At 45.8% G+C, this 26,723-nt stretch overlaps 1 protein-coding gene across 10 annotated transcripts in view; it reads left to right on the top strand.

The window, feature by feature from the left end:
* Positions 1 to 26,723, top strand: part of LOC106613191 (roundabout homolog 2) — a 607,381-nt gene that overhangs the window by 568,743 nt on the left and 11,915 nt on the right. For 6 of the 10 annotated variants that reach the window (XM_082956430.1, XM_014215208.3, XM_082956431.1 and 3 more), the window contains 5 exons: positions 3,145 to 3,417; positions 6,174 to 6,299; positions 11,521 to 11,680; positions 16,325 to 16,588; positions 17,871 to 18,097. In XM_082956430.1, the coding sequence (XP_082812556.1) occupies positions 3,145 to 3,417; positions 6,174 to 6,299; positions 11,521 to 11,680; positions 16,325 to 16,588; positions 17,871 to 18,097 (1,050 nt within the window). The remainder of the gene's footprint in view (positions 1 to 3,144; positions 3,418 to 6,173; positions 6,300 to 11,520; positions 11,681 to 16,324; positions 16,589 to 17,870; positions 18,098 to 26,723) is intronic. The other 4 variants (XM_082956433.1, XM_082956436.1, XM_082956435.1 and 1 more) reach the window with 1 other exon arrangement.

Below are 26,723 nucleotides of genomic sequence, written 5' to 3'. Positions count from 1 at the left end.
GCTGTCAAAGGACACCAGAAACAAAATTGTAGACCTGCACCAGGCTGGGAAGACTGAATCTGCAATAGGTAAGCAGCTTGGTTTGAAGAAATCAACTGTGGGAGCAATTATTAGGAAATGGAAGACATACAAGACCACTGATAATCTCCCTCGATCTGGGGCTCCACGCAAGATCTCACCCCATGGGGTCAAAATTATCACAAGAACGGTGAGCAAAAATCCCAGAACCACACGGGGGGACCTAGTGAATGACCTGGGACCAAAGTAACAAAGCCTACCATCAGTAACACACTACGCCGCCAGGGACTCAAATCCTGCAGTGCCAGACGTGTCCCCCTGCTTAAGCTAGTACATGTCCAGGCCCGTCTGAAGTTTGCTAGAGAGCATTTGGATGATCCAGAAGAGGATTGGGAGAATGTCATATGGTCAGATGAAACCAAAATAGAACTTTTTGGTAAAAACTCAACTCGTCGTGTTTGGAGGACAAAGAATGCTGAGTTGCATCCAAAGAACACCATACCTACTGTGAAGCATGGGGGTGGAAACATCATGCTTTGTGGCTGTTTTTCTGCAAAGGGACCAGGACGAGTGATCCATGTAAAGGAAAGAATAAATGGGGCCATGTATCGTGAGATTTTGAGTGAAAACCTCCTTCCATCAGCAAGGGCATTGAAGATGAAACATGGCTGGGTCTTTCAGCATGACAATGATCCCAAACACACTGCCCGGGCAACAAAGGAGTGGCTTCGTAAGAAGCATTTCAAGGTCCTGGAGTGGCCTAGCCAGTCTCCAGATCTCAACCCCATAGAAAATCTTTGGAGGGAGTTGAAAGTCAGTGTTGCCCAGCGACAGCCCCAAAACATCACTGCTCTAGAGGAGATCTGCATGGCGGAATGGGCCAAAATACCAGCAACAGTGTGTGAAAACCTTGTGAAGACTTACAGAAAACGTTTGACCTGTGTCATTGCCAACAAAGGGTATATAACAAAGTATTGAGATAGACTTTTGTTATTGACCAAATACTTATTTTCCACCATAATTTGCAAATAAATTCATTAAAAATCCTGCAACGTGATTTTCTGGATTTCTTTTCTCATTTTGTCTGTCATCGTTGAAGTGTACCTATGATGAAAATTACAGGCCTCTCTCGTCTTTTTAAGTGGGAGAACTTGCACAATTGGTGGCTGACTAAATACTTTTTTCCCCCACTGTATATATATAGAGACAGAGAGAGATACAGGAGAGATAAAAAGGAGAGAGGAGGGAGAGAGGAGAGATATATATATAATAGATAAGAGGAAGAGAGGAGAGAGAGAGAGGAAAGAGAGAGAGAGGAGAGAGAGAGGCGAGATTGTAGATATAGTATGAGATGATATCTGCTGATCTGACTCCTCTACTGCTCTTCTGTACTGTACCCTAGCTCAGATGATTCATCATGTCCTCCTCTCACCTCCCCGCTACCAGCCCCACAAAGATGTAAACCTGTATGCGTATTGCATGAGTGTTTTTGGATATACATTTACATACCACATCAGAGGGAGGCTTGCGCGCTAGCAGCAGAGTATAGGCACTGTCACCGCTTGAGTAATGGCAAACAGTCCAGCGTAGTGTCATCAGCCATACCTCAGAAGATGAAGATGTGAGACAAGATGGAGGCAACGAGAGGGGGGAGGGGGGGTAGAGAGAGACAGAAACAGAGAGTACCCAGTGGCAAAATACCTGACCACTGTGACTGACCCAAACTTAAGGAAAGCTTTGACTATGTACAGACTCAGTGAGCATAGCCCTGCTATTGAGAAAGGCCACCGTAGGCAGACCTGGCTCTCAAGAGAAGACAGGCCATGTGCACACTGCCCACAAAATGAGGTGGAAACTGAGCTGCACTTCCTAACCTCCTGCCAAATGTATGACCATATTAGAGACACATATTTCCCTCAGATTACACAGATCCACAAAGAATTTGAAAACAAACCTGATTTTGATAAACTCCCATATCTATTGGGTGAAATACCACAGTGTGACATCACTGCAGCAAGATTTGTGACCTGTTGCCACAAGAAAAGGTCAACCAGAGAAGAACAAACATCATTGTAAATACAACCCATATTTATGCTTATTTATTTTCCCTTTTGTACTTTAACCATTTGTACATCGTTACAACACTGAATATATACATAATATGACATTTGTAATGTCTTTATTCTTTTGAAACTTCAGTGAGTGTAATGTTTACTGTACATTTTTATTGTTTATTTCACTTTTGTATATTATCTACCTCACTTGCTTTGGCAATGTTAACATATGTTTCCCATGCCAATAAAGCCCCTTGAATTGAATTGAATTTAGAAAGGGGAGAGAGAGAGAGAGAGAAATGGGGAGGGGGAGAGAGACAGATAGAGAGCGAGAGAGAGAAAGGGGGGATGTGAAAAGATGGTCCCGGGCAGCCAGTCGTGAAGGACAGGGCCAGCTTGACTGCGGACTCTTCTGCCGTTGCTCTACATCATCTCCCCTTCACTGGGCGCTCAAACCCTACAGTACTACTGAGGAGCTGGGCTCACTCACTCACTCACACACACACACATGCAGAGTGGCACCATTATCCCTCATTGGCAGCAACAAAGGGAGGAGAGAGACAGGAAAACAGAGGGAAAGAAGCAGGCTCAGAAGAGAGGTAGAGAGAGAGAGAGAGAGAGAGAGAGAGAGGTAGAGAGAGAGGTAGAGAGAGAGGTAGAGAGAGAGGCCCAAGGTTGTGAAGTCAGCCGCTGGAATTAGAATGCATGAATAAGTGGGGATGGATTTTTCAATGAGATGAATATGTTAAACAGGATGTTAAGAGCTGAGTTGATGTCAAAGCGTTGAGATGCTCAGGGTAATTCCCTCACACCCCTGGGACTGTTCCTGACTGAACCCAGGGTCACTCTGACCTGATTCATAGTTAGACATAGACCGCTCCACATAGACACCGCTCCACTCCTAATCTGTCTTGAAGAGCAGCCTTGTTCATCAATGACTCTAAACATCACTTTACCTTTCTATTTTCTATTCAAATACAATTATAGTTGATGTTCACACAGTATTTGTTATTGAAGCCCACACACAGTCTTCTAAACTGACCCCTATTCTCTCTCCCTGTGTCTCCTCCAGACACCAGTAGTAATGGGGATAAGACCGGCACTATGCTCTCTGATGGAGCCATCTATAGCAGTATAGACTTCACCACCAAGGCTAACTACAACAGCCCCAGCCAGGGCTCCCAGGGAGCCACCCCCTATGCCACCACCCAGATCCTCCACTCCAGTAGCATCCATGAGCTGGCTGTGGACCTCCCTGAGGCCCAGTGGAAGGCCTCCATCCAGGCCAAACAGGAGATGGCCAACCTGGGGTACTCCCTGCCTGACAAGAACTCCTGCAACAACAGTGAGTGGGATGGAGTGTGTATGTGTGCGTGAGTGTGTGTGCGTGTGTGTGCGTGTGCGTGTGTGTTGGAAGGGAGTGTAGTGTGCGTGTGTGTGTGTGTGCATGCGTGTGTGTTGGAAGGGAGTGTAGTGTGCGTGTGCGTGTGTGTTGCAAGGGAGTGTAGTGTGCGTGTGCGTGTGTGTGTGCGTGTGTGTTGGAAGGGAGTGTAGTGTGCGTGTGTGTTGGAAGGGAGTGTTTTGTGTGTGTGTGTGTGTGTGTGTGTCTGTGTGTGTGTGTGTGTGTGTGTGTGTCTGTGTGTGTGTGTGTGTGTGTGTGTGTGTGTGTGTGTGTGTGTGTGTGTGTGTGTGTGTGTGTGTGTGTGTGTGTGTGTTGGAAGGGAGTGTAGTGTGTGTGTGTGTTGGAAGGGAGTGCAGTGTGTGTGTGTGTGTGTGTGTGTGTGTGTGTGTGTGTGTGTTGGAAGGGAGTGTAGTGTGTGTGTGTTGGAAGGGAGTGCAGTATGTGTGTGTGTTGGAAGGGAGTGCAGTGTGCGTGTGTGTTGGGAGTGTAGTGTGTGTGTGTGTGTGTGTGTGTGTGTGTGTGTGTGTGTGTGTGCGTGTGTGTGTGTGTGTGTGCGTGTGTGTTGGAAGGGAGTGTAGTGTGCGTGTGCGTGTGTGTTGCAAGGGAGTGTAGTGTGCGTGTGCGTGTGTGTGTGCGTGTGTGTTGGAAGGGAGTGTAGTGTGCGTGTGTGTTGGAAGGGAGTGTTTTGTGTGTGTGTGTGTGTCTGTGTGTGTGTGTGTGTGTGTGTGTGTGTGTGTGTGTGTGTGTGTGTGTGTGTGTGTGTGTGTGTGTGTGTGTGTGTGTGTGTGTGTGTGTGTGTGTGTGTGTTGGAAGGGAGTGTAGTGTGTGTGTGTGTTGGAAGGGAGTGCAGTGTGTGTGTGTGTGTGTGTGTGTGTGTGTGTGTGTGTGTGTGTGTGTGTGTGTGTGTTGGAAGGGAGTGTAGTGTGTGTGTGTGTTGGAAGGGAGTGCAGTATGCGTGTGTGTTGGAAGGGAGTGCAGTGTGCGTGTGTGTTGGGAGTGTAGTGTGTGTGTGTGTGTGTGTGTGTGTGTGTGTGTGTGTGTGTGTGTGTGTGTGTGTGTGTGTGTGTGTGTGTGTGTGTGTGTGTTGGAAGGGAGTGTAGTGTGTGTGTGTGTGTGTGTGTGTGTGTGTGTGTGTGTGTGTGTGTGTGTGTGTGTGTGTGTGTGTATGTGTGTGTGTGTGTGTGTGTGCACATGTCATACAGAAGGTGAGACTTGTCATATTTCCCTGACATGCGAAACTCAACACAGCCCTATGATACATGACAATATTAGCCTTAGCCATCATGCCCTCACTCCTCCTACTGTGAGTGTATGACCCCAGTACAAATCACTGCTGAGTCAGTATGGAGTGTTTCATATGATACCCCAGTTCACCCCTGTTTATAAGCCATGGGTTTACTGTGACCTGACAGTAGTTTGGACTTTAATACTCACAATCTGTCTCTGAAGCCCATTCCAGCTCCACTGTCCGCGAGCACCTGATTCTGTTTTAAGGACTCATTTTCCCCTCGCTGCCATTCAGTCTTGGTCACTTTCCAAGGTGAAATAAACACCTGATGAAGGGCCAGGGAGCTAGACTAAAGCATCCATTTTCTCCAGCCTTGGATTACGTTACTTCCCTCTCTCTGTTCTAACTAATTACTTATTCTCTTTAGCACAACTAATATTTAAGAAAATAATCCAACTTAATTATAATGGATTTGATAGAGGATTTTTCTGAAATCCTTGAGGAGATTCCTGCTTCAGGACTAATGAGTTTTCTGAGACTCTTTCTATATATTCATGGTCTCATTCTCTAGAGGTTTAAAGTAGATTGATTATATTGTTTGTGCCCATAATGTAACTCAATTTCCGATCCTTTGCTGTCTTGCAATATTTTAAAAGTAACATTTGATTGTATCGCAAAACAATGCTACTGTCACGTTCGTCGTAAAGATGGGACCAAGGCGCAGCGGGAATGTGTAATCTCATCTTATTTATTGTGAAGAAAACGTGAACACAGAAAAACAAAATAACAAACAATGACGAAGACGCTAACAGTCCTGTAAGGCACAACACTATACCAGGAACAACTACCCACAAAAACCCATGAAAAAACACCCATACTAAATAGGACCTTCAATTAGAGGCAACGAGGAACAAACTAGAATAAACATAGAAATATACTAACATAGAACATTAACCAAAAAAAAACGAACCACATAAAACAAACACCCCCTGCCACGTCCTGACCAAACTACAATAACAAATAACCTCTTCACTGGTCAGGACGTGACAGCTACATTAAATAACTTGCACCTGCTACAAGTGGATTTATCTCTCCCATCTCATGAATGGATAATCACTTGGCTTTCTTCCAAAATATTTTTTTACTCATATATTTTTTTGTCAAAGTCCAAAACTTTATACATATATATAAAAAAAATGATGTGTCACAAACAAAGGCTAAATGTTTCACTGAGTGAATGTGACTGTGACTGGGTGGTGGGTGGGTGAGTGATTAATGTGTGAGAGAGAGAGAGAGAGAAATAGAGTCAGAGAGAGAGCGAGAGAGAACAAATGTCAAGATGGCTGACTAGAAGAGGTGTGTATGAGTGGAGAAGTTTCACTGCTTGCCTGCTGATCTAACTGCATGTTCCGCATGTGCTTCAGCCAATCACCTGATGCCACTGTATATTTTTACCCTTTAACCCCACTAGCACTCCTTTTCATTCCTGACTACCGATTGGCCGAGGGATTGTCTAATAGAATGCCACACAACCAATCACAAGATTTCAGCACCACCAGCTCTCACAACAGCTCAGACCGAAGCGGGAGCCTATCAGGTTGGTTTCTGATGTGGCAGGCAGGGATGTGACTTGTCTTCCTACTCTCTTCAACATTCTGGGATAACTCATGGACTGCCATTTAATTGACTGTATCAGTGATTGAGTTGTTAATTGCTTTATTGATCTCTTTTGCATGTGCAAAACCCAACGTCTGTCTTTATTAACCCGCTCCTCCTCCTCACCACTGTTACTTTGCTCCCACTGCTAATACTCACAACTAATAAACGCATTTACAGGCCGGCGTTGATCGCTGACATCAACCACATTGTCAAATGTGTGGTCTAGATGATGTAATGTTATGTGCAGCAACAATACTCTATTTACATGTAGTGAAGTGCTTTGTCCTCCAGATTAGATTAGAAACAAGCTCTAATCTTCCCTTTAAAGAGAGAAAGTGAGGATTTGTACTAATAGAACAGGGCTCCAGGCATCCTAGCTGGGCTTACTCCATCACGGCTGGGCCTTGTAACAGGCTTTGTCTCTCACCAGGAGCTTGAGAGCAGATGAGAATTTGGGCAACATGGCTCCTTCAGACAGTTGGAGTGGTGCATTGTGAGACCACACACACACACACACACACACACACACACACACACACACACACACACACACACACACACACACACACACACACACACACACACACACACACACCATCTGAGACGCTTGGCTGACTAAAATGGTGAGAATGTCTCCCATTTTCCCTCTTCTTCTAATGCTTACTGACCACAGTAAAACCCATGTACTGAGAATTTTATAGGGCACAGAGGCAGCCCTCCTCTCTACCTCCCCTCCTCTCCTCTCCTCTCCCCTACCCTCCTCTCTGATCTCTAATCCAATGCAATGGCTGGCAGACATTAGGCTGGAGAGGAGAGGCAGTCTGGAGGCAGTCTGGAGTGGTCATGTCTTCCACCTGACATAGACACAGGCATCCCATCCCAAAAAATCTGACATACACTACTGTTCAGAAGTTTGGGGTCACTTAGAAATGTTCTTGTTTTTGAAAGAAAAGCAAATGTTTTGTCCATTAAAATAACATCAAATTGATCAGAAATACAGTGTAGACATTGTTAATGTTGTAAATGACTATTGTAGCTGGAAATGGCTGATTTTTTATGGAATATCTACATAGGTGTACAGAGGCCCATTATCAGCAACCATCACTCCTGTGTTCCAATGGCACGTTGTGTTAGCTAATCCATGTTCATAATTTTCAAATGTTTTTACATCATTAACAATGTTTACACTGTATTTCTGATCAATTTGATGTTATTTTAATGGATAAAACATTTGCTTTTCTTTCAAAAACAAGGCTTTTGAACAATAGTGTATATATCGAAGGAAGGAAGGAGAGAGAGAGAGAGATGCATTCTGTAGTGCTCATATGAGAAATGCAGATAGAGGCTCATTTTGCATCAACAAAGAGAGGCCAGGGGACAAGAAGCCCTTGATTATGTTAAGCTAACATGTGTATTTCGTTTGGTAGCCTCAGGGTATCTTCCCTTGAAATGTCAGGGATTTAGAGCATATTGGTCCTACTAATTAAATTCACCTGTATAGGAATTCAATTGGGACTGTACCTTTGCACTTCCCCCTCCGTGGTAGGCCTTAAGAATAATCTAATGCCAGAGATGTATTGTGTACTGTGAGGCATGCTATACACACTGGTTTGATAAGGGCCCTGGTTGAAGTCAAACAGCATCCTATTAAATATGCATTTATCTAATTTATCTCTATCCATCTGTGGCGTATCTCTCTATACGCCGCAATGTTTCTCTACGAGGACTAAACCCTACAGGAATACACAGCAGAGTTCTGACAGAATAACGTATTATAGGTAAAGAACTTCAATGGCCAGAGTTTGGATGGCAATGAAGGCAACATTACTGCATTTCATGTTTTGAAGTCAACTAATGAAAAACTAGACGTTTGAAAAGGAACAAAGTGAAAAGAGCAGTGCTTCGCTTCAAGGAGCTGGGGGAGGAAATAATGAACGTTAGGTCTGAGATAGGAACCAGATGAAGAGGAACAGAAATAGAGCAGCTTTCAGGGTAGTGTGGGTCTCCGCTGGGGATGTGGTGGTGTTGCTCATTAACATCTACACTACTGGAGGAGAGAGGAGGAGAGGAGAGAGGAGGACAGGACAGGAGAGGAGGAGAGGAGTGAGGAGGAGAGGTACTAGCTAGTGAGCTCCATGATCCCTGTATTATCTCATTCTGGAACCCAGGAGAAGGGTTATGTTCTCACTGTTCTTAGAGTGGTGTCATCCATCTCTACTTCCCCCCTCTCCTCCAACTATAGACTGCCCCACTCCTAATGAGCTTCATGGCTCAGGGCTGTAGATAGCTCAGTGTTGATGATCTAGTCTGCTGCATCATCCACCCACATACCAAGCACATTGAAATTATTTCACAAATAGGCACACTTGCTAGTTATCTGTCCAGCAGGGTATTCCCCCATGTGTACTATCTCATATAGACTTTCCTCTGTACTGTTATTATAAGCCCATAATACAGTGGTATTCAAGTATTCTAAGAAGGTACTTCCCTGAAAATCCAGTCTGATCTATTCTCTCAGTGCCATGTGTTTAAATCTGGATGTGGAGTCCTTTCTTCTGGACTCTCCTTTCTGAGGCTCTGCCTGTGTCTCTCACTCAGCGCTGAGGCACTAAATAAACACAGAGACAGTTCAAGGTTGCTCGCCTCCGCTTGGCCCCACAGTTATAGACTGGGAGGGAGCGCCCAAACCAGGCGGTATAAATACCCAGCTCCACATCTAAATATAGTGGTAGATCCTTTTGAAGACAGGCCCTGTGTTTGTCAGCGAGAAAATGGGTCTGCTGTGTACTTCCTGTGCAGTTTCTAGCCATCCTTCCCTCCATGGCAGAGGCTCATTTACAGTATTGATGCCTGCTCCGGTGAGGAGGGAATCGAGGTGATTGAGCAATCACGCCAGATCACCATTTATTGGGAAAAGTTGAGCGTCGCCCAGAGGAACGATTAGGAAACCAAATTACTTTCAGACTATACTTCCTGCCTTGGGCTTACTGTTGTTATTTTATTACTCCCAGTCTTTATCAGACTATCCTCCTCCCAATACTAACCTCTCTCTCATGTTCTGCTACCAACATTGTCGCAATCTAATCATCTTTGATGGGAACATTTCTGCCCGGTAACAGCTAAAATCTTATAGGGAAAATGGTCAAATAACACAATTCTCCATTTACTGCTCAAGCAATACCCTGTATTTTGTTAATCTGTTTCTGACCTCAGCCTTACTGGATCATAGAGATTCATTTCCCCAAATATCCCTGAGTGTTGATGAAAGGTATTTTTTGATGACATTTCGATAATTTATTGCCATGTCCTAGTCTGGACAGTCTATTAGATTACATGGTGTTGCATGGCACAAGATGCAGGGTTCCCTGAAATGTAGCTTTTTTTGTGGCTCTGAGCAACGTGATTACAGGCCTTTGGCAGTGAGGCTTAACCAACAGATGACAGGTACAAATGTACACAAGAGGCCTCCAGGGATGGTTTCCACTAGCCTGTATGTGTGGCTGACAACGTCAACTGGGGAGTATTTTCTGGATTGAGATGTGAGGTGTCCGTTGGCAGACTGAAAGTGTAAATTCCTAGAAAGGACTCTCGATTTATCTCCCAGTTCTCTCAGACCTCAGACACACATGCAATGCTCATAGAACACCTACACAAACACACACATGCTATGGTCACAGATATATTTTATCTACCATTTCAAGGACAGTTTGGAAATGATCAGACAAAAGACTCATTCTCATATGTCTACTATATAGGGGACTCATGTTAATGTCCTCTATATAGGGGACTCATGTTAATGTCCTCTATATAGGGCACCCATGTTCATGTCCTCTATATAGGGGACTCATGTTAATGTCCTCTATATAGGGGACTCATGTTAATGTTCTCTATATAGGGGACTCATGTTCATGTCCTCTATATAGGGGACTCATGTTCATGTCCTCTATATAGGGGACTCATGTTAATGTCCTCTATATAGGGGACTCATGTTAATGTTCTCTATATAGGGGACTCATGTTAATGTCCTCTATATAGGGGACCCATGTTAATGTCCTCTATATTGGGGACTCATGTTAATGTTCTCTATATAGGGGACTCATGTTCATGTCCTCTATATAGGCGACTCATGTTCATGTCCTCTATATAAGGGACTCATGATCATGTCCTCTATATAGGGGACTCATGTTAATGTCCTCTATATAGGGGACTCATGCTCTTGTCTTCTATATAGGGGACTCATGCTCATATGTCCTCTATGTAGTGGAAAGCACAGAGGCACCACAGCAAAAAAGCCTGCAGCCTTTTCCTCTCTATAACAAGTGATCTGAGGCCTGCGGACCACACTGAGCACAACTGAGAAAGATAACAGTGGGCTTTAGATGTCAAAGATCCCCTCTGAGACAGTACCCCCCCACCACCACCACCACATTCACCAAATCATATCAACCCTAGGCCTAGGCCTGGCTGGCAGATTTCTAAAGATGGAGAATCCAGTCTCCGAAGGGTGTGAGGTAAAATAGATGGGGATGGGAGCTCTCTCTTTCTCTCTCTCTGGCGTGTTCAAATCAATGAAAGTGCCACATTATGGCCACACAGACACCACCGATCCATTCATTATGATGATGTTCTGAAGTGAGATATTTCACTGTGGACCCATACCTCTAGTGAGATATTTCACTGTGGACCCACACCTGTAGTGAGATATTTCATTGTGGACTCACACCTGTAGTGAGATGGGGACACTGAGGGATGGCTGGAGGACCGGGGTCCACCCTCTGCTTCCCTACTGCTGCTCTCTCCCTGTTTCTATGGAGATTTGAGGCCTTTCAGCAAATCAATCAATGGAAGCACGCTTTTCAGTAGTTGGCCTTGAGGTTATTCTGTATGAGGCTGCTGACAGGCATGGCTCATTGAAGCTGTTTGTTTGAGAATGTGGATGACTTTTAGAAGGAGGTGTTGAAATGACCTGTTTCGAAATGAAGGAATGTTCAGCTTGAAATGTTCAGTCGATTTCTGTTGGCAATATCTGTTTGTTAGACTGACAGTGAATACTGCACATAGCCACCCATGTTATATGGTTTTATAGATTTTTTTGTAATTGAATTCTTCATGTTGTCTGAGTCAATCTTTCTAACTCACTCCATCTCTGCTGTCCATAGGTGGTAAGGGGGGTAGGAAGAAGAAGGCCAAGGTTGGCACCAAACCCACCAAGACTAATGGCTCCAGCTGGGCCAACGTGGCCCTGCCCCCTCCCCCTCTACATCCTCTCCCTGGCACCGAGATGGACCACTACCCCAACGAGCACTATGAAGGAGGAGGGTACGAGCCACACCCACCATAACATACACTCTATACATCCATGGAGATGCAAAACAGTCCACACTCTGCCCATACAGTCCAACTACATTTGTCCACACTAATTTGAAAAGTTATAAACAGTGAGGGAAAAAAGTATTTGATCCCCTGCTGATTTTGTACGTTTGCCCACTGACAAAGAAATGATCAGTCTATAATTTTAAAGGTAGGTTTATTTGAACAGTGAGAGACAGAATAACAACAAAACAATCCAGAAAAACGCATGTCAAAAAATGTTATAAATTGATTTGCATTTTAATGAGGGAAATAAGTATTTGACCCCCTCTGCAAAACATGACTTAGTACTTGGTGGCAAAACCCTTGTTGGCAATCACAGAGGTCAGACGTTTCTTGTAGCTGGCCACCAGGTTTGCACACATCTCAGGAGGGATTTTGTCCCACTCCTCTTTGCAGATCTTCTCCAAGTCATTAAGGTTTCGAGGCTGACGTTTGGCAACTCGAACCTTCAGCTCCCTCCACAGATTTTCTATGGGATTAAGGTCTGGAGACTGGCTAGGCCACTCCAGGACCTTAATGTGCTTCTTCTTGAGACACTCCTTTGTTGCCTTGGTCGTGGGTTTTGGGTCATTGTCATGATGGAATACCCATCCACGACCCATTTTCAATGCCCTGGCTGAGGGAAGGAGGTTCTCACCCAAGATTTGACGGTACATGGCCCCGTCCATCGTCCCTTTGATGCGGTGAAGTTGTCCTGTCCCCTTAGCAGAAAAACACCCCCAAAGCATAATGTTTCCACCTCCATGTTTGACGGTGGGGATGGTGTTCTTGGGGTCATAGGCAGCATTTCTCCTCCTCCTAACACAGCGAGTTGAGTTGATGCCAAAGAGCTCCATTTTGGTCTCATCTGACAACAACACTTTCACCCAGTTGTCCTCTGAATCATTCAGATGTTCATTGGCAAACTTCAGACGGGCATGTATATGTGCTTTCTTGAGCAGGGGGACCTTGCGGGCACTGCAGGATTTCAGTCCTTCACGGCGTAGTGTGTTACCAATTGTTTTCTTGGTGACTATGGTCCCAGCTGCCTTGAGATCATTGACAAGATCCTCCCGTGTAGTTCTGGGCTGATTACTCACCGTTCTCATGATCATTGCAACTCCCCGAGGTGAGATCTTGCATGGAGCCCCAGGCCGAGGGAGATTGACAGTTCTTTTGTGTTTCTTCCATTTGCGAATAATCACACCAACTGTTGTCACCTTCTCACCAAGCTGCTGGGCGATGGTCTTGTAGACAATTCCAGCCTTGTGTAGGTCTACATTCTTGTCCCTGACATCCTTGGAGAGCTCTTTGGTCTTGGCCATGGTGGAGAGTTTGGAATCTGATTGATTGACTGCTTCTGTGGACAGGTGTCTTTTATACAGGTAACAAGCTGAGATTACGAGCACTCCCTTTAAGAGTGTGCTCCAAGTCTCAGCTCGTTACCTGTATAGAAGACTTCTGGTAGCCAGAAATCTTTCTGATTGAGAGGGGGTCAAATACTTATTTCCCTCATTAAAATGCAAATCAATTTATAACATTTTTTACATGCGTTTTTCTGGATAGTTTTGTTGTTATTCTGTCTCTCACTGTTCAAATAAACCTACCATTAAAATGATAGACTGATCATTTCTTTGTCAGTTGGCAAACATATAAAATCAGCAGGGGATCAAGTACTTTTTTCCCTCACTATATATCTATCATTGTCTGACCCTTCATACAGACTTAGCCAATTGTGCGCTCCCTCAAAACTTGAGACATCTGTGGCATTGTGTTGTGTAACAAAACTGCACATTTTAAAGAGGCCTTTTATTGTCCCCAGCATAAGGTGCACCTGTGTAATGATTGTGCTGTTTATTTAGCTTCTTGATATTCAACACCAGGTGGATGGATTATCTTGGCAAAGGAGAAATGCTCACTCACAGGGATTTAAACAAATTTGTGCACAACATTTGAGAGACATAAGCTTTTTGTTAGTACATTTCTGAGATCTTTTATTTCAGCTCATGAAACATGGGACCAACACTTTACATGTTTATATTTTTGTTCAGGATAGAAACACTCACACATAACATCTCCTTTAACTGTGCATCTCCCTAGTTGAGGCGTGCTGTCCTCTCACCCTCATCTCCAGTTTGTGAGACTCATCTGGTTTAATAGGCTATCTGGCAAATGAGGAGTCGTCTGAACTGTAAATCTGAGCCTCTTAATGGCCGCAGATTAAAGCAGTTACGTCCTGTGGAGTGTGCACTGACACATTTATTTAATGAACATTTTCTTTACAACTAGTATTATTTCAGCATGTATAAGCATAGTTATGGGAATTTAAAGAATCCCTCCACTGCTCCACTTACGGCTCGTATCTATCAAATCAAAATCAAATCAAATTCTATTAGTCACTTGCGCCGAATACAACAAGTGAAATGCTTACTTACAAGCCCCTAACCAACAGTGCAGTTTCCCCAAAAAATATGGATAAGAATAAGAGATAAAAGTAACACGTTTTTAAAGAGCAGCAGTAAAAAACAACAATATATGCAATGGTGGTGCCGGTACAGAGTCAGTGTGTGGGGACACCGGTTACTTGAGGTAGTATGTACATGTAGGTAGAGTTATCAAAGTGACTATGCATAGATGACAACAGAGAGTGGCAGTGGTGTGGTGTGGAGGGGTGGAGGGCAATACAAATAGTCTGGGTAGCCATTTGACTAGATGTTCAGGAGTCTAATGGCTTGTGGGTAGAAGCTGTTTAGAAGCCTCTTGGACATAGACTTGGTGCTCCGGTACCGCTTGCCGTGTGGTAGCAGAGAGAACATTCTATAACTAGGGTGGCTGGAGTCTTTGACAATTTTTTGTGCCTTCCTCTGACACCGCCTGGTATAGAGGTCCTGGATGGCAGGAAGCTTGGCCCCAGTGATGTACTGGGCCGTACGCACTACCCTCTGTAGTGCCTTGCAGTCGGAGGCCGAGCAGTTGCCATACCAGGCAGTGATGCAACCAGTCAGGATGCTCTCGATGGTGCAGCTGTAGAACCTTTTGAGGATCTGAGGACCCATGCCAAATCTTTTCAGTCTCCTGAGGGGGAATAGGTTTTGTCGTGCTTGCTTCCCAACTGTCTTGGTGTGCTTGGACCATATTAGTTTGTTGGTGATGTGGACACCAAGGAACTTGAAGCTCTCAACCTGCTCCACTGCAGCCCCATTGATGAGAATGGGGGCGTGCTCGGTCCTCTTTTTCCTGTAGTCCACAATCATCTCCTTAGTCTTGATCACGTTGAGGGAGAGGTTGTTGTCCTGGCACCACACAGCCAGGTCTCTGACCTCCTCCCTATAGGCCGTCTCGTTGTTGTCAGTGATAAAGCCTACCACTGTTGTGTCATCGGCAAATTGAATGATGGTGTTGGAGTTGTGCCTGGACGTGCAGTCATGAGTGAACAGGGAGTACAGGAGGGGACTGAGTGCGCACCCCTATGGGGCCCCTGTGTTGAGGATCAGCATGGCGGATGTGTTGTTACCTACCCTTACCACTTGGGGCCGATCCGTCAGGAAGTCCAGGATCCAGTTGTGGAGGGAGGTGTTCAGTCTCAGGGTCCTTAGCTTATTGATGAGCTTTGAGGCCGCTATGGTGTTGAACGCTGAGCTGTAGTCAATGAATAGCATTCTCACATAGGTGTTCCTTTTGTCCAGGTGGGAAAGGGCAGTGTGGTGTGCAATAGAGATTGTATCATCTGTGGATCTGTTGGGGCGGTATTGTAGTGGGTCTAGGGTTTCTGGGATGATGGTGTTGATGTGAGCCATGACCACAAAGTCTACAAAGTCATTTAGAAAGTTTGACAAGATCACACTAGGTCACACTAGTCAAGGTCACACTAGTCAAGGTCACACTAGTCAAGATCACACTAGTCAAGGTCACACTAAAGGTCACACTAGTCAAGGTCACACTAGTCAAGATCACACTAGTCAAGGTCACACTAGTCAAGGTCACACTAGTCAAGGTCACACTAGTCTGGCACATGACCAGAAGAAAGAAAGTTGAGTTAGAGTACTTCTCTTACCCCTCCTCTCTCTCTCTCTCTCTCTCTCTCTCTCTGTCTCTCTGTATGGCCACCCCTCCTCCCTCTCTCTCTCTCTCTCTCTCTCTCTCTCTCTCTGTCTCTCTGTATGGCCACCCCTCCTCCCTCTCTCTCTCTCTCTCTCTCTCTCTCTCTCTCTGTATGGCCACCCCTCCTCCCTCTCTCTCACTGTGTGGCCACCCCCCCTCCCTCTCTCTCTCTCTCTCTCTCTCTGTATGGCCACCCCTCCTCCCTCTCTCTCACTGTGTGGCCACCCCCCTCCCTCTCTCTCTCTCTCTGTATGGCCACCCCTCCTCCCTCTCTCTCTCTCTCTGTATGGCCACCCCTCCTCCCTCTCTCTCTCTCTGTATGGCCACCCCTCCTCCCTCTCTCTCTCTCTCTCTCTCTCTGTATGGCCACCCCTCCTCCCTCTCTCTCACTGTGTGGCCACCCCTCCTCCCTCTCTCTCTCTGTATGGCCACCCCTCCTCCCTCTCTCTCTCTGTATGGCCACCCCTCCTCCCTCTCTCTCACTGTGTGGCCACCCCTCCTCCCTCCCAGGTATGAGAGTGATGGCTGGGGTCCTCCCATGCCCGTGCAGACCTACCTCCACCAGGGAATGGAGGATGAGCTAGAGGAGGAGGAAGAGAGGGTCCCCACCCCACCCATTCGTGGCGTGGCTTCGTCCCCAGCAGCGGTGTCCTTCGGCCAGCAGTCCACAGCCACCCTTAGCCCCTCTCCCCGGGAGGAGCTGCAGCCCATGCTCCAGGCCCACCTGGACGAGATCACCCGTGCCTACCAACTGGACATGGCCAAACAGACATGGTACGTACACCCACTGGTGGGGAATACTACAGAAACAGTACAATGTTCAAATAGGGGTGATATGAGAATGCCTACTATGGATATTGTGCTGGAAGTGTTTTTCTTTCACTATCTATTTTTTTCCTTCCTTCCATGTTTTATTTCGGTGTTATGTTAGCTACACAGTCACGGCATTGCGCAAAACAGAAGCACTCATGAATCATGTCATTTTAATGGGCCAGTGTTACCACTTACATGACTGTCCCTTCTGCTCACTGTGAGAACACAATGTCTAAAGCACTTGTTTAGCCCCACCCACATCCATGCTGCTACACATTCCATTGTTGTGGTGCTCATGCACGGCAGATGAAGCCCACGTTTCATCCTGTCGGAAGACTGGGAGAGAACAAAGGAGGAAGAGAGGGAGAGAACAAAGGAGGATCAGAGGGAGAGAACGAAGGAGGAAGAGAGGGAGAGAACAAAGGAGGATCAGAGGGAGAGAACGAAGGAGGAAGAGAGGGAGAGAACAAAGGAGGATCAGAGGGAGAGAACGAAGGAGGAAGAGAGGGAGAGAACAAAGGAGGATCAGAGGGAGAGAACGAAGGAGGAAGAGAGGGAGAGAACAAAGGAGGATCAGAGGGAGAGAACGAAGGAGGAAGAGAGGGAGAGAACGAAGGAGGAAGAGCGGGAAAGAGGGAGACTGGCGTCCATTCATTACAGTAGAGGGAATAGGGAAGACTTGTCAGGAAGGAGCCGTCTTGTTAGCCAGTAATGACTATGTTTGAGAGCATCTTTGACAACAGGAAAGAGGCAGTAATTACATCAGAATCCCTCCCGCCGCAGACCGCCTCAGACCCCACGGCACTCCTCAAACAAACGGGGCTGTCAGTGACGTGAGGCGGGCGCTGAGTGGAGTGGAGAGGGTTGTGTGAGGGGGTGACAGCCTCATGTCGACAGGCCTAGAGAGCGGGCCCATTGTACTCTCTTCAACTGCAATTACAGGGTCATTGTGTTGGCATTCAAGGAGGAGGGACGTAGAATTAGTGGAATTGTTCCAATTTATTCAAAGAATTTGAAAGAATTTCTAAATGTAGCTTAACAGTTCCTTTCGTCTATCTTGGATTCCTTCTTTATGTCATCCTGTCTTTCATTCACCAGCTTTGTCTTTCTTGATGTCTTTTGACATTCGTTCTCTTCCCTGCTGTTGCTGTCCCCCCACCAGCAGCCCACCCTTTCCTGTGTCTGTGTTTTGGTGTGTACCTGTAGCATGATGATAACCCATATTACTCTGACTCTCTGACAGGCTCATGCAGGGTGGCTCCCTCCCCCCTCTCCCTCCCCAGGCCCCCGCCCCTCCAGTGGGGTACGTGTCCAGCACCCTGGTGTCTGACCTGGAGACTGACATCCCTGATGAGGATGAGGAGGATGAGGAAGAGGAGGAGGATGAAGGCTATGAGATGTCCAGGCCTCTCTATGGTATTGAGCACACGCCAGGGTCCAGCATGGACAACCTAGACAGCTCCGTAACAGGTGAGATACTGTACTGATGCAATGACAGGTGGACAGAACAATGGAAATCTGCCACGTGACAGACATCGTTGTTTCCATTCAGAGAAGTGTGTTGGAACTTCTTTCCACTTCGTTAGAATTCAAATCCGCCTGATGTTATGCAGTTTTCTGTCATCTCTTATTAATGATTTGGGTATTACAAAGAAACAATCAGAAATCGCTTTCCAAAACCAAAAATATTTGAACTACAAAAGCATGTTCAGTTGTCATTCCACAGTAATTCAAAAAGATTACAGACCCCCTATCAGGTAACATATCAAATTTAATCTGAAATTCATCATCTCCAGCACCAAACCAGTGTCTGCATATGTGAAAACAGCGTGTTACTATGATCTGTGGTTAAAAATTTTACGTTTCTAGCCCAAGAGAGGGTCTTTTCTTGCTCCTTCACGTCACTGCAAGTCTCATAGTGTTTGAAAAGCACTGTTTCAAAAAAATCACTTTTGATGATGTCATCGTCTAGAACTTTTTAACTTTATATTTTATTTCTACAAAACTTAGAAATGCCCCGTTTTCACATATGTTGAAACTGGTATTGTGCTGGAGATAATGAAAATGAGGTTGAAAAGTGTGCCGCAAACTAGTAGGTAAGTATTACAATTCTGTTTGCCTAGTTACAGACTGCATTTTGACCATTGATTTATAATGAAATGTTGTATTTTATTCAGCTCATGGCATTAGACTATCATTCCACAATTTCCTGTATATGTGTGTCTCACCTGGAAATGAATGTATTGCATGTACCTTAAACCCAGTTTGTTCAAGTGGTTTTGGCAGACTGTGGAATTATAATTATCATACCCAAAAAGAGATAAGAAATTCCATGAATTTTAAAAAGGACAGTGAGAGGGAAATTAAGATGAAGGAGAGCAAAGGGGGAGGAGGGGTGGGTGAGAGACAGGGACAGAGAGAGAGAGAGAGAGAGACAGAGACAGTGAGAGAGACATAGAGACAGAGAGACAGAGAGAGACAGAGAGATTGATTTAGCTCACACACAGCGTCAGCGACAGCCTTGCACCCCATATCTTCCCAAGAAGATATAGAATACATTTCACGTGCGGCATATTCCATTCCAGGCTGGAGGCACCATTTCCATTTTTACAACTCACTGAAAGCTTTTACAGCCGTCTGTCTGTCGGAGAGAGGGACATGTGAAGGGCATGACATTGGAGAAGGTGAGACAGTATGGCTGTGTCCTACTGCGTTTCTCATACCAACTGAACAGCACATAATAGTCCTCTATACCAGACATGGCTGACTGCTATACTACAGACAGGATGGAGCAGCAGCTCTGTGTTTTATGAGTGGGGAGGGATAGAACTAAGAAGGGAAGAGAAGAAGGGATAAATATTTATATTGAATGAGGAAGAGAGAGAGAGACAAAGAGAAGGGGAGGAAGATACTTATCTAGAGAGAGAGCGAGAGCGAAAGAGAGACACAGAGAGAGAGAGACAGATAGAGAGACACAGAGAGAGAGAGACAGGTAGAGAGACACAGAGAAAGAGAAACAGAGAGAGAGAGACAGAGAAAGAGAAACAGAGAGAGAGAGGGGGGAGAAGATAAATATTGTATCTATAAAAAGAGGAACAGGGAGAGAGGGAGGGAGGATTGACACGACTGCTTGGCTGGCCTGTCGTCTGCAACCCCAGAGTGTAGTTTTTCTGTGGGATGATGGAACATGGGCTGTGGCGGCTATGACACATGCTGCTGTTTATATATTTAGAGGAATATAAAGCTGCGACTGGGCCCTAATCTGCTGCATCTCTCCTGCACTGTATTACTCTGAAGACACCACTATTTCTTCTTATCTTTCTACAAGTCTCCCCCGCTTTCCACCGTTTGACAGCACAGACACGGTCCCAGCTCCAGGGTTAGCGGGAGGGGCAGATGGGGGAAAACGCGGAGATTAATCGCGGCCACCATTTTGAGGCTGTGGAGAGAGGGGGCACGAGCAGATTTCTGTAGAGCCCAACATGATAGATTTGTCATTGTTATAATAATATGTAAATAGGTCTGTTTCCTTAATGTTACACCAAATGCCACTAAATCAAAAATTCTCACCGTTGGGCACAGGAAAAATGCACATACATTTTTTTCACAAGAGAGATTGTCTGTGTGTCTTTGTATTATGTCATGCACTGCATAATACAGTATATTTTTTGAAAGCTAAAGGTGAATCAACCTGAAGCAGTGTTAAATTACCATGGTTAGGCTGAGATGAATACACACACGTATTATATCCCAGGGCAGTGTATTTGTCTAGAGTAGCTAGCTGTGTTGTGTGTTACTGATGCTGCAGTATGATATCCACAGGGATCTCAGTGCTGTGTCTCTCTGGGTGATTATTCTCCCATCAACCCCCTGGCAGGGACGGCTGAGGGGAGTGGGGGGGGGGCAGGGTCACGTCTCCTGTCGGTAGGTGCAGCCGCCAGCTCATCAGGGGGAACGATTTCCCTGCTTAACGACATGCAGATGAGCCGCTCCGTCAGCATAAATCAGTTTTTGTGGCAGGAGGAACCTGGGATACCTGGCTTTTACTGCCCCTGGCTAGTGGCTATCTACCGTTTACTGCCCCTGGCTAGTGGCTAGCTCCCGTTTACTGCCCCTGGCTAGTGGCTAGCTCCCGTTTACTGCCCCTGGCTAGTGGCTAGCTCCCGTTTACTGCCCCTGGCTTGTGGCTAGCTCCCGTTTACTGCCCCTGGCTAGTTGCTAGCTCCCGTTTACTGGCCCTGGCTAGTGGCTAGCTCCCGTTTACTGCCCCTGGCTAGTGGCTAGCTCCCGTTTAGTGCCCCTGGCTAGTGGCTAGCTACCGTTTACTGGCCCTGGCTAGTGGCTAGCTCCCGTTTACTGCCCCTGGCTTGTGGCTAGCTCCCGTTTACTGCCCCTGGCTAGTGGCTAGCTCCCTTTTACTGGCCTGGACCATTAGTACAGGGAACATGGGCAGGTGAGAGAAGGTTATTAGATACCTAGTAATTTGAGAATTGCATGGAACCTTAGTCTGGAAAAAAAGAATACAATTACGCTCATGCAAAGTAGATTAAGCACGATTGGTTGCAGAATTCAAGACCACAAAGATGAAGCTAGATTGTGTTTTCAGTACATGATGTCAGCAAGATCAAGGTTTCCTTGACGTATCAGGAATAGCTGTGTCCCAAAGACACCGGAGTAGTAGAGACTAGCAGTTAGCGTGGCTGAAAGCTCACTGTGTGATGTGATGTGCTGAGGTAGTGGTTCTGAGCTGGAGGAGTTGGAAGGAAGTCTCAGTGCCTTGGCTTGGCTGCCTCGCTCTGCTTGTACTTCATTATCTGCACTAGTCTTTGTGGGAGGATTGGACCCAGAGGAATTGCACTCTTTGTTTTTTCTTCTTAGAAGGAAAACTCAGAGAAAAGCAGTGTGAGAGAAAATAACCTGGCAAGATGAAGGCCAGAACGAGAAAATAGCCTGGCAAGATGAAGGCCAGAACGAGAAAATAGCCTGGCAAGATGAAGGCCAGAACGAGAAAATAGCCTGGCAAGATGAAGGCCAGAACGAGAAAATAGCCTGGCAAGATGAAGGCCAGAACGAGAAAATAGCCTGGCAAGATGAAGGCCAGAACGAGAAAATAGCCTGGCAAGATGAAGGCCAGAACGAGAAAATAGCCTGGCAAGATGAAGGCCAGAACGAGAAAATAGCCTGGCAAGATGAAGGCCAGAACGAGAAAATAGCCTGGCAAGATGAAGGCCAGAACGAGAAAATAGCCTGGCAAGATAAAGGCCAGAACGTAGTTAGTGTCTTGGGTATTTTCAGTCAGTGCAGTAAAATTGGAATGTGCAAGGTTTTAAGGTTTTCACATGGTTTCCCAGGTTTATTGAAGTTTTCCATTAGTTTGTGGATAATTTGCTCCGATCGTTTCTCAGAGAGAAAAGCTGTTATAAGGTGAGCTACTGGTTGAAAGCTTTAGTTCCCTGAGGCCTTGTTTAAGTTGGGTTCTGCACAAACCACAATGTTGTGATGTGAAGGGGCTCAGGGGCGAGAAATTGAAAAGCACTTTTAGGGAGTTTCCTCAGTTTCCTGATTTCCTTGGGCTGCACAAACATAAATCAGACATTGAGTTTTACGTCAGTTACAGTGCTGGACTAACGTTGTGTTCCAGTCAGAAGTGTAGTGTGAAAGGGACTCTGTCAGCACAGCTGGTACATGTGTGTATTTGGGTTTAGTTGATCCTCTCCTGTCTCTCTCTGTGTCTGACTGAGTGCCAGACCTCTGGTATTGTCACGGCTGTTCAAAGGATCGGACCAACGCGCAGAATGGTTGTAGTTCCACATGTTTATTTATTCCGTGAAACGTTTGCAACACACCAAAATACTTCTAACAACAAAACAACAAACCGTGACGCAGAGAAAATAACACTACTCAAAAATGAACAACCCACAAACACAAATGGAAAAACCCCCTACATAAATATGATCTCCAATTAGAGACAACGAGAACCGGCTGCCTCTAATTGGAAATCATCCCAACAACCCCAACATAGAAACCTAGAAAAACAACATAGAAACAGATAACAAGAAAACCACCCAAAAACACCCCCTGTCACACCCTGACCTACTCTACTATAGAAAATGGCATCTTACTAGGGTCAGGACGTGACAGGTATGCCTGCTTCTCTCTATGTCTGCCTTGGCCAGACTTGTGACTGTCACCCTCTATTCCCAACTGACCGCATCTCAGTACCCCATCTCAGTACCCCTCTCATCCCCTATGTTCCCCACTGACCCCATCTCTGTACCGCTCTCATCCCCTCTGTTCCCCACTGACCCCATCTCTGTACCACTCTCATCCCCTATGTTCCCCACTGACCCCATCTCTGTACCCCTCTCATCCCCTATGTTCCCCACTGACCCCATCTCAGTACCCCTCTCATCCCCTCTGTTCCCTACTGACCCCATCTCAGTACCCCTCTCATCCCCTCTGTTCCCCACTGACCCCATCTCTGTACCACACTCATCCCCTCTGTTCCCCACTGACCCCATCTCTGTACCACTCTCATCCCCTATGTTCCCCACTGACCCCATCTTAGTACCCCTCTCATCCCCTCTGTTCCCTACTGACCCCATCTCTGTACCCCTCTCATCCCCTCTGTTCGCCACTGACCCCATCTCTGTACCCCTCTCATCCCCTCTGTTCCCCACTGACCCCATCTCAGTACCCCTCTCATCCCCTCTGTTCCCCACTGACCCCATCTCTGTACCATCCTCATCCCCTATGTTCCCCACTGACCCCATCTCAGTGCCCACCTCATCCCCTCTGTTCCCCTCTCATCATCATTCTCATCCCTGCTACTCCCTCTTTTCCCTCTCCCCTCTCTCCCCATGACCTTTCCTCCTCCATTCCAGTTCTGTACCGTATTCCCCCTTTTCTCTTCATCACACCGTCCACATTGCTTTTCATTTTTGTCTCATGGGCTTGTCTGCGGACCACGAGATTGAGTGTGTGTGTGTGTGTGTGTGTGTGTGTGTGTGTGTGTGTGTGTGTGTGTGTGTGTGTGTGTGTGTGTGTGTGTGTGTGTGTGTGTGTGTGTGTGTGTGTGTGGTGTGTGGAGAGAGAGAGAGTTTGGATAAGTGCCACTTCATTGTGTCTGCCAAGCAAGCCTCTCCGAAAGCTGTCATTTAAGCTGACTGTAATCTCGCCTGACAGAATGGCATATTTTTGTTGGCACGATGGAAAGGCTTTCTTTAGGAGGTTCTGAAAGGATAAAGACATACTCACAGCAGAAACATTCACAATATAGGCTCTGCTTTACGGGAACAGCTTCCATCCACGAGGGTTTCCTTAAGATTCCAGTATTTCTGGGAAATCTAGATAATGATTATTTTGTATGTGACATTTTCCCCTTTTGTCTTTTAATCTTCCTAACAGTGATATACTGGGCTACATATCTCTGCTGCCTTTGTCTTAGTGATATAATTGACCTTCATTTTTATTTATTTTATTTTAATTCACCTTTATTTAACCAGGTACAGTGAGCGAAAAAAGTATTTGATCCCCTGCTGATTTTGTACGTTTGCCCACTGACAAAGAAATTATCAGTCTATCATTTTAAAGGTAGGTTTATTTGAACAGTGAGAGACAGAATAACAACAAAAAAATCCAGAAAAACGCACGTCAAAAATGTTATAAATTGATTTGCATTTTAATGAGGGAAATAAGTATTTGACCCCCTCTCAATCAGAAAGATTTCTGGCTCCCAGGTGTCTTTTATACAGGTAACGAGCTGAGATTAGGAGCACACTCTTAAAGGGAGTGCTGTATAAAAAACACCTGGGAGCCAGAAATCTTTCTGATTGAAAGGGGGTCAAATACTTATTTCCCTTATTAAAATGCAAATCAATTTATAACATTTTTGACATGCGTTTTTCTGGATTTTTTTGTTGTTATTCTGTCTCTCACTGTTCAAATAAACTTACCATTAAAATGATATACGGATCATTTCTTTGTCAGTGGGCAAACGTACAAAATCAGCAGGGGATCAAATACTTTTTTCCCTCACTGTAGTGGAGAAGGAACGGTGGGATTTGAAATGGTCAGTGATCGGTTTGTTAACTTGGCTTTCGAAGATTTTAGAAAGGCAGGGTAGGATGGATAATTTAAGAAAGAGAGGGTCCAGATTGTCTAGCCCAGCTGATTTGCAGGTATCCAGATTTTGCTGTTCTTTCAGAACATCAGCTGTGTGGATTTGGGTGAAGGAGAATTGGGGGGGGCTTGGGCAAGGGGGTGCTGAGAGGGTGCTGAGATGTTGGCCGGGTAGGGTTAGCCAGGTGGAAAGCATGGCCAGCCGTGGAAAAATGCTTATTGAAATGATCGATTATCGTAGATTTATCAGTGGTGACAATGTTTCCTTTCCTCAGTGCAGTGGGCAGCTGGGAGGAGGTGCTCTTATTCTCCATGGACTTTACAGTGTCCCAAAACCTTTTGAAATTAGTGCTACAGGATGCAAATTTCTGTTTGAAAAAGCTAGTTTAGCTTTCCTAACTGACTGTGTATATTGGTGATCCAGGTGAGGTCACCGCATATATCGGGGGTGGAACAAAAGTGCTAGCTAAATCATATTGAGTAGGGCTGGAGGCTCTACAGTGAAATAATTCAAAAATTACTAACCAAAACAGCAATAGACAAGGCATATTGACATTAGGGAGAGGCATGTGTAGCCGAGTGATCATAGGGTCCAGTGAGTAGCTAGGCGAGCTGGAGACACGGCGATTCAGACAGGTAGCAGGCCGGGGCTAGCAGATGGGCCTCAGGGGGACGTCGCAACGGGAAAGCCTGTTGAAACCCCCTCGGACGGTTACGTCAGCAGACCAGTCGTGATGGATCGGCGGGGCTCCGTGTCGGCAGCAAAGGGGTCCAGGCTAGCTAGCTGCGATATTCCGGAGTAAATGTTCAGAGATTGCGGCAGGAATCCGGAGATGTGGTAGAGAAAAGCAGTCCGATATTCTGGGTTGATATCGCGCTGTGCAGACTGGCAGGAATTGACCGAGCTGAGGCTGGCTGATGTCCGAGTTAACGGTGATGACCGCTAGCAGAGGCTAACTGACCTCTAGCTAGTAGCTAGTTAGCTGGCTAGCTGCTGATGGGGGTTCCGGTTCTAAAGTATAAAAATAGCAGATCCGTACCACGTTGGGTGAGGCGGGTTGCAGGAGAGTATGTTCAGTCCGTAGATGGAAAATGAGAATACAAATATAAAAATATATACGAAGAAAAAAACGATATATACAAGGGACGGGACATGACAATCAAAACAGACATCCCACTGCTATGCCATCTTGGAATGTAAGTAATTGATTTGGTATTATTACTATATCACAAGTCAATGCTGCAGGACTTTCCATAGAGTGTGGAGTGCATTAACAAGGCGTGATAAGAGAGCCAGGTGTTTATAGTGTTAAACCATTAGGTGTTTGATTCAACACTGTTTTGTGAGTTGCTTCATCCGTGTCACCTGAGGTAATACTGGGACTCAGCTCTGGACAGGTGTATTACCTGAGGTAATACTGGGACTCAGCTCTGGACAGGTGTGTTACCTGAGGTAATACTGGGACTCAGCTCTGGACAGGTGTGTTACCTGAGGTAATACTGGGACTCAGCTCTGGACAGGTGTGTTACCTGAGGTAATACTGGGACTCAGCTCTGGACAGGTGTGTTACCTGAGGTAATACTGGGACTCAGCTCTGGACAGGTATATCACCTGAGGTAATACTGGGACTCAGCTCTGGACAGGTATATCACCTGAGGTAATACTGGGACTCAGCTCTGGACAGGTATATCACCTGAGGTAATACTGGGACTCAGCTCTGGACAGGTATATCACCTGAGGTAATACTGGGACTCAGCTCTGGACAGGTATATCACCTGAGGTAATACTGGGACTCAGCTCTGGACAGGTATATCACCTGAGGTAATACTGGGACTCAGCTCTGGACAGGTATATCACCTGAGGTAATACTGGGACTCAGCTCTGGACAGGTATATCACCTGAGGTAATACTGGGACTCAGCTCTGGACAGGTATATCACCTGAGGTAATACTGGGACTCAGCTCTGGACAGGTA

Source organism: Salmo salar, chromosome 09 (genome assembly GCF_965601325.2).
Source record: "Salmo salar chromosome 09, fSalSal1, whole genome shotgun sequence".
Taxonomy (NCBI): Eukaryota; Metazoa; Chordata; class Actinopteri; order Salmoniformes; family Salmonidae; genus Salmo; species Salmo salar.
Note: the sequence above shows the minus strand (reverse complement) of the source record. Positions and strands in the feature narration are given on the sequence as shown.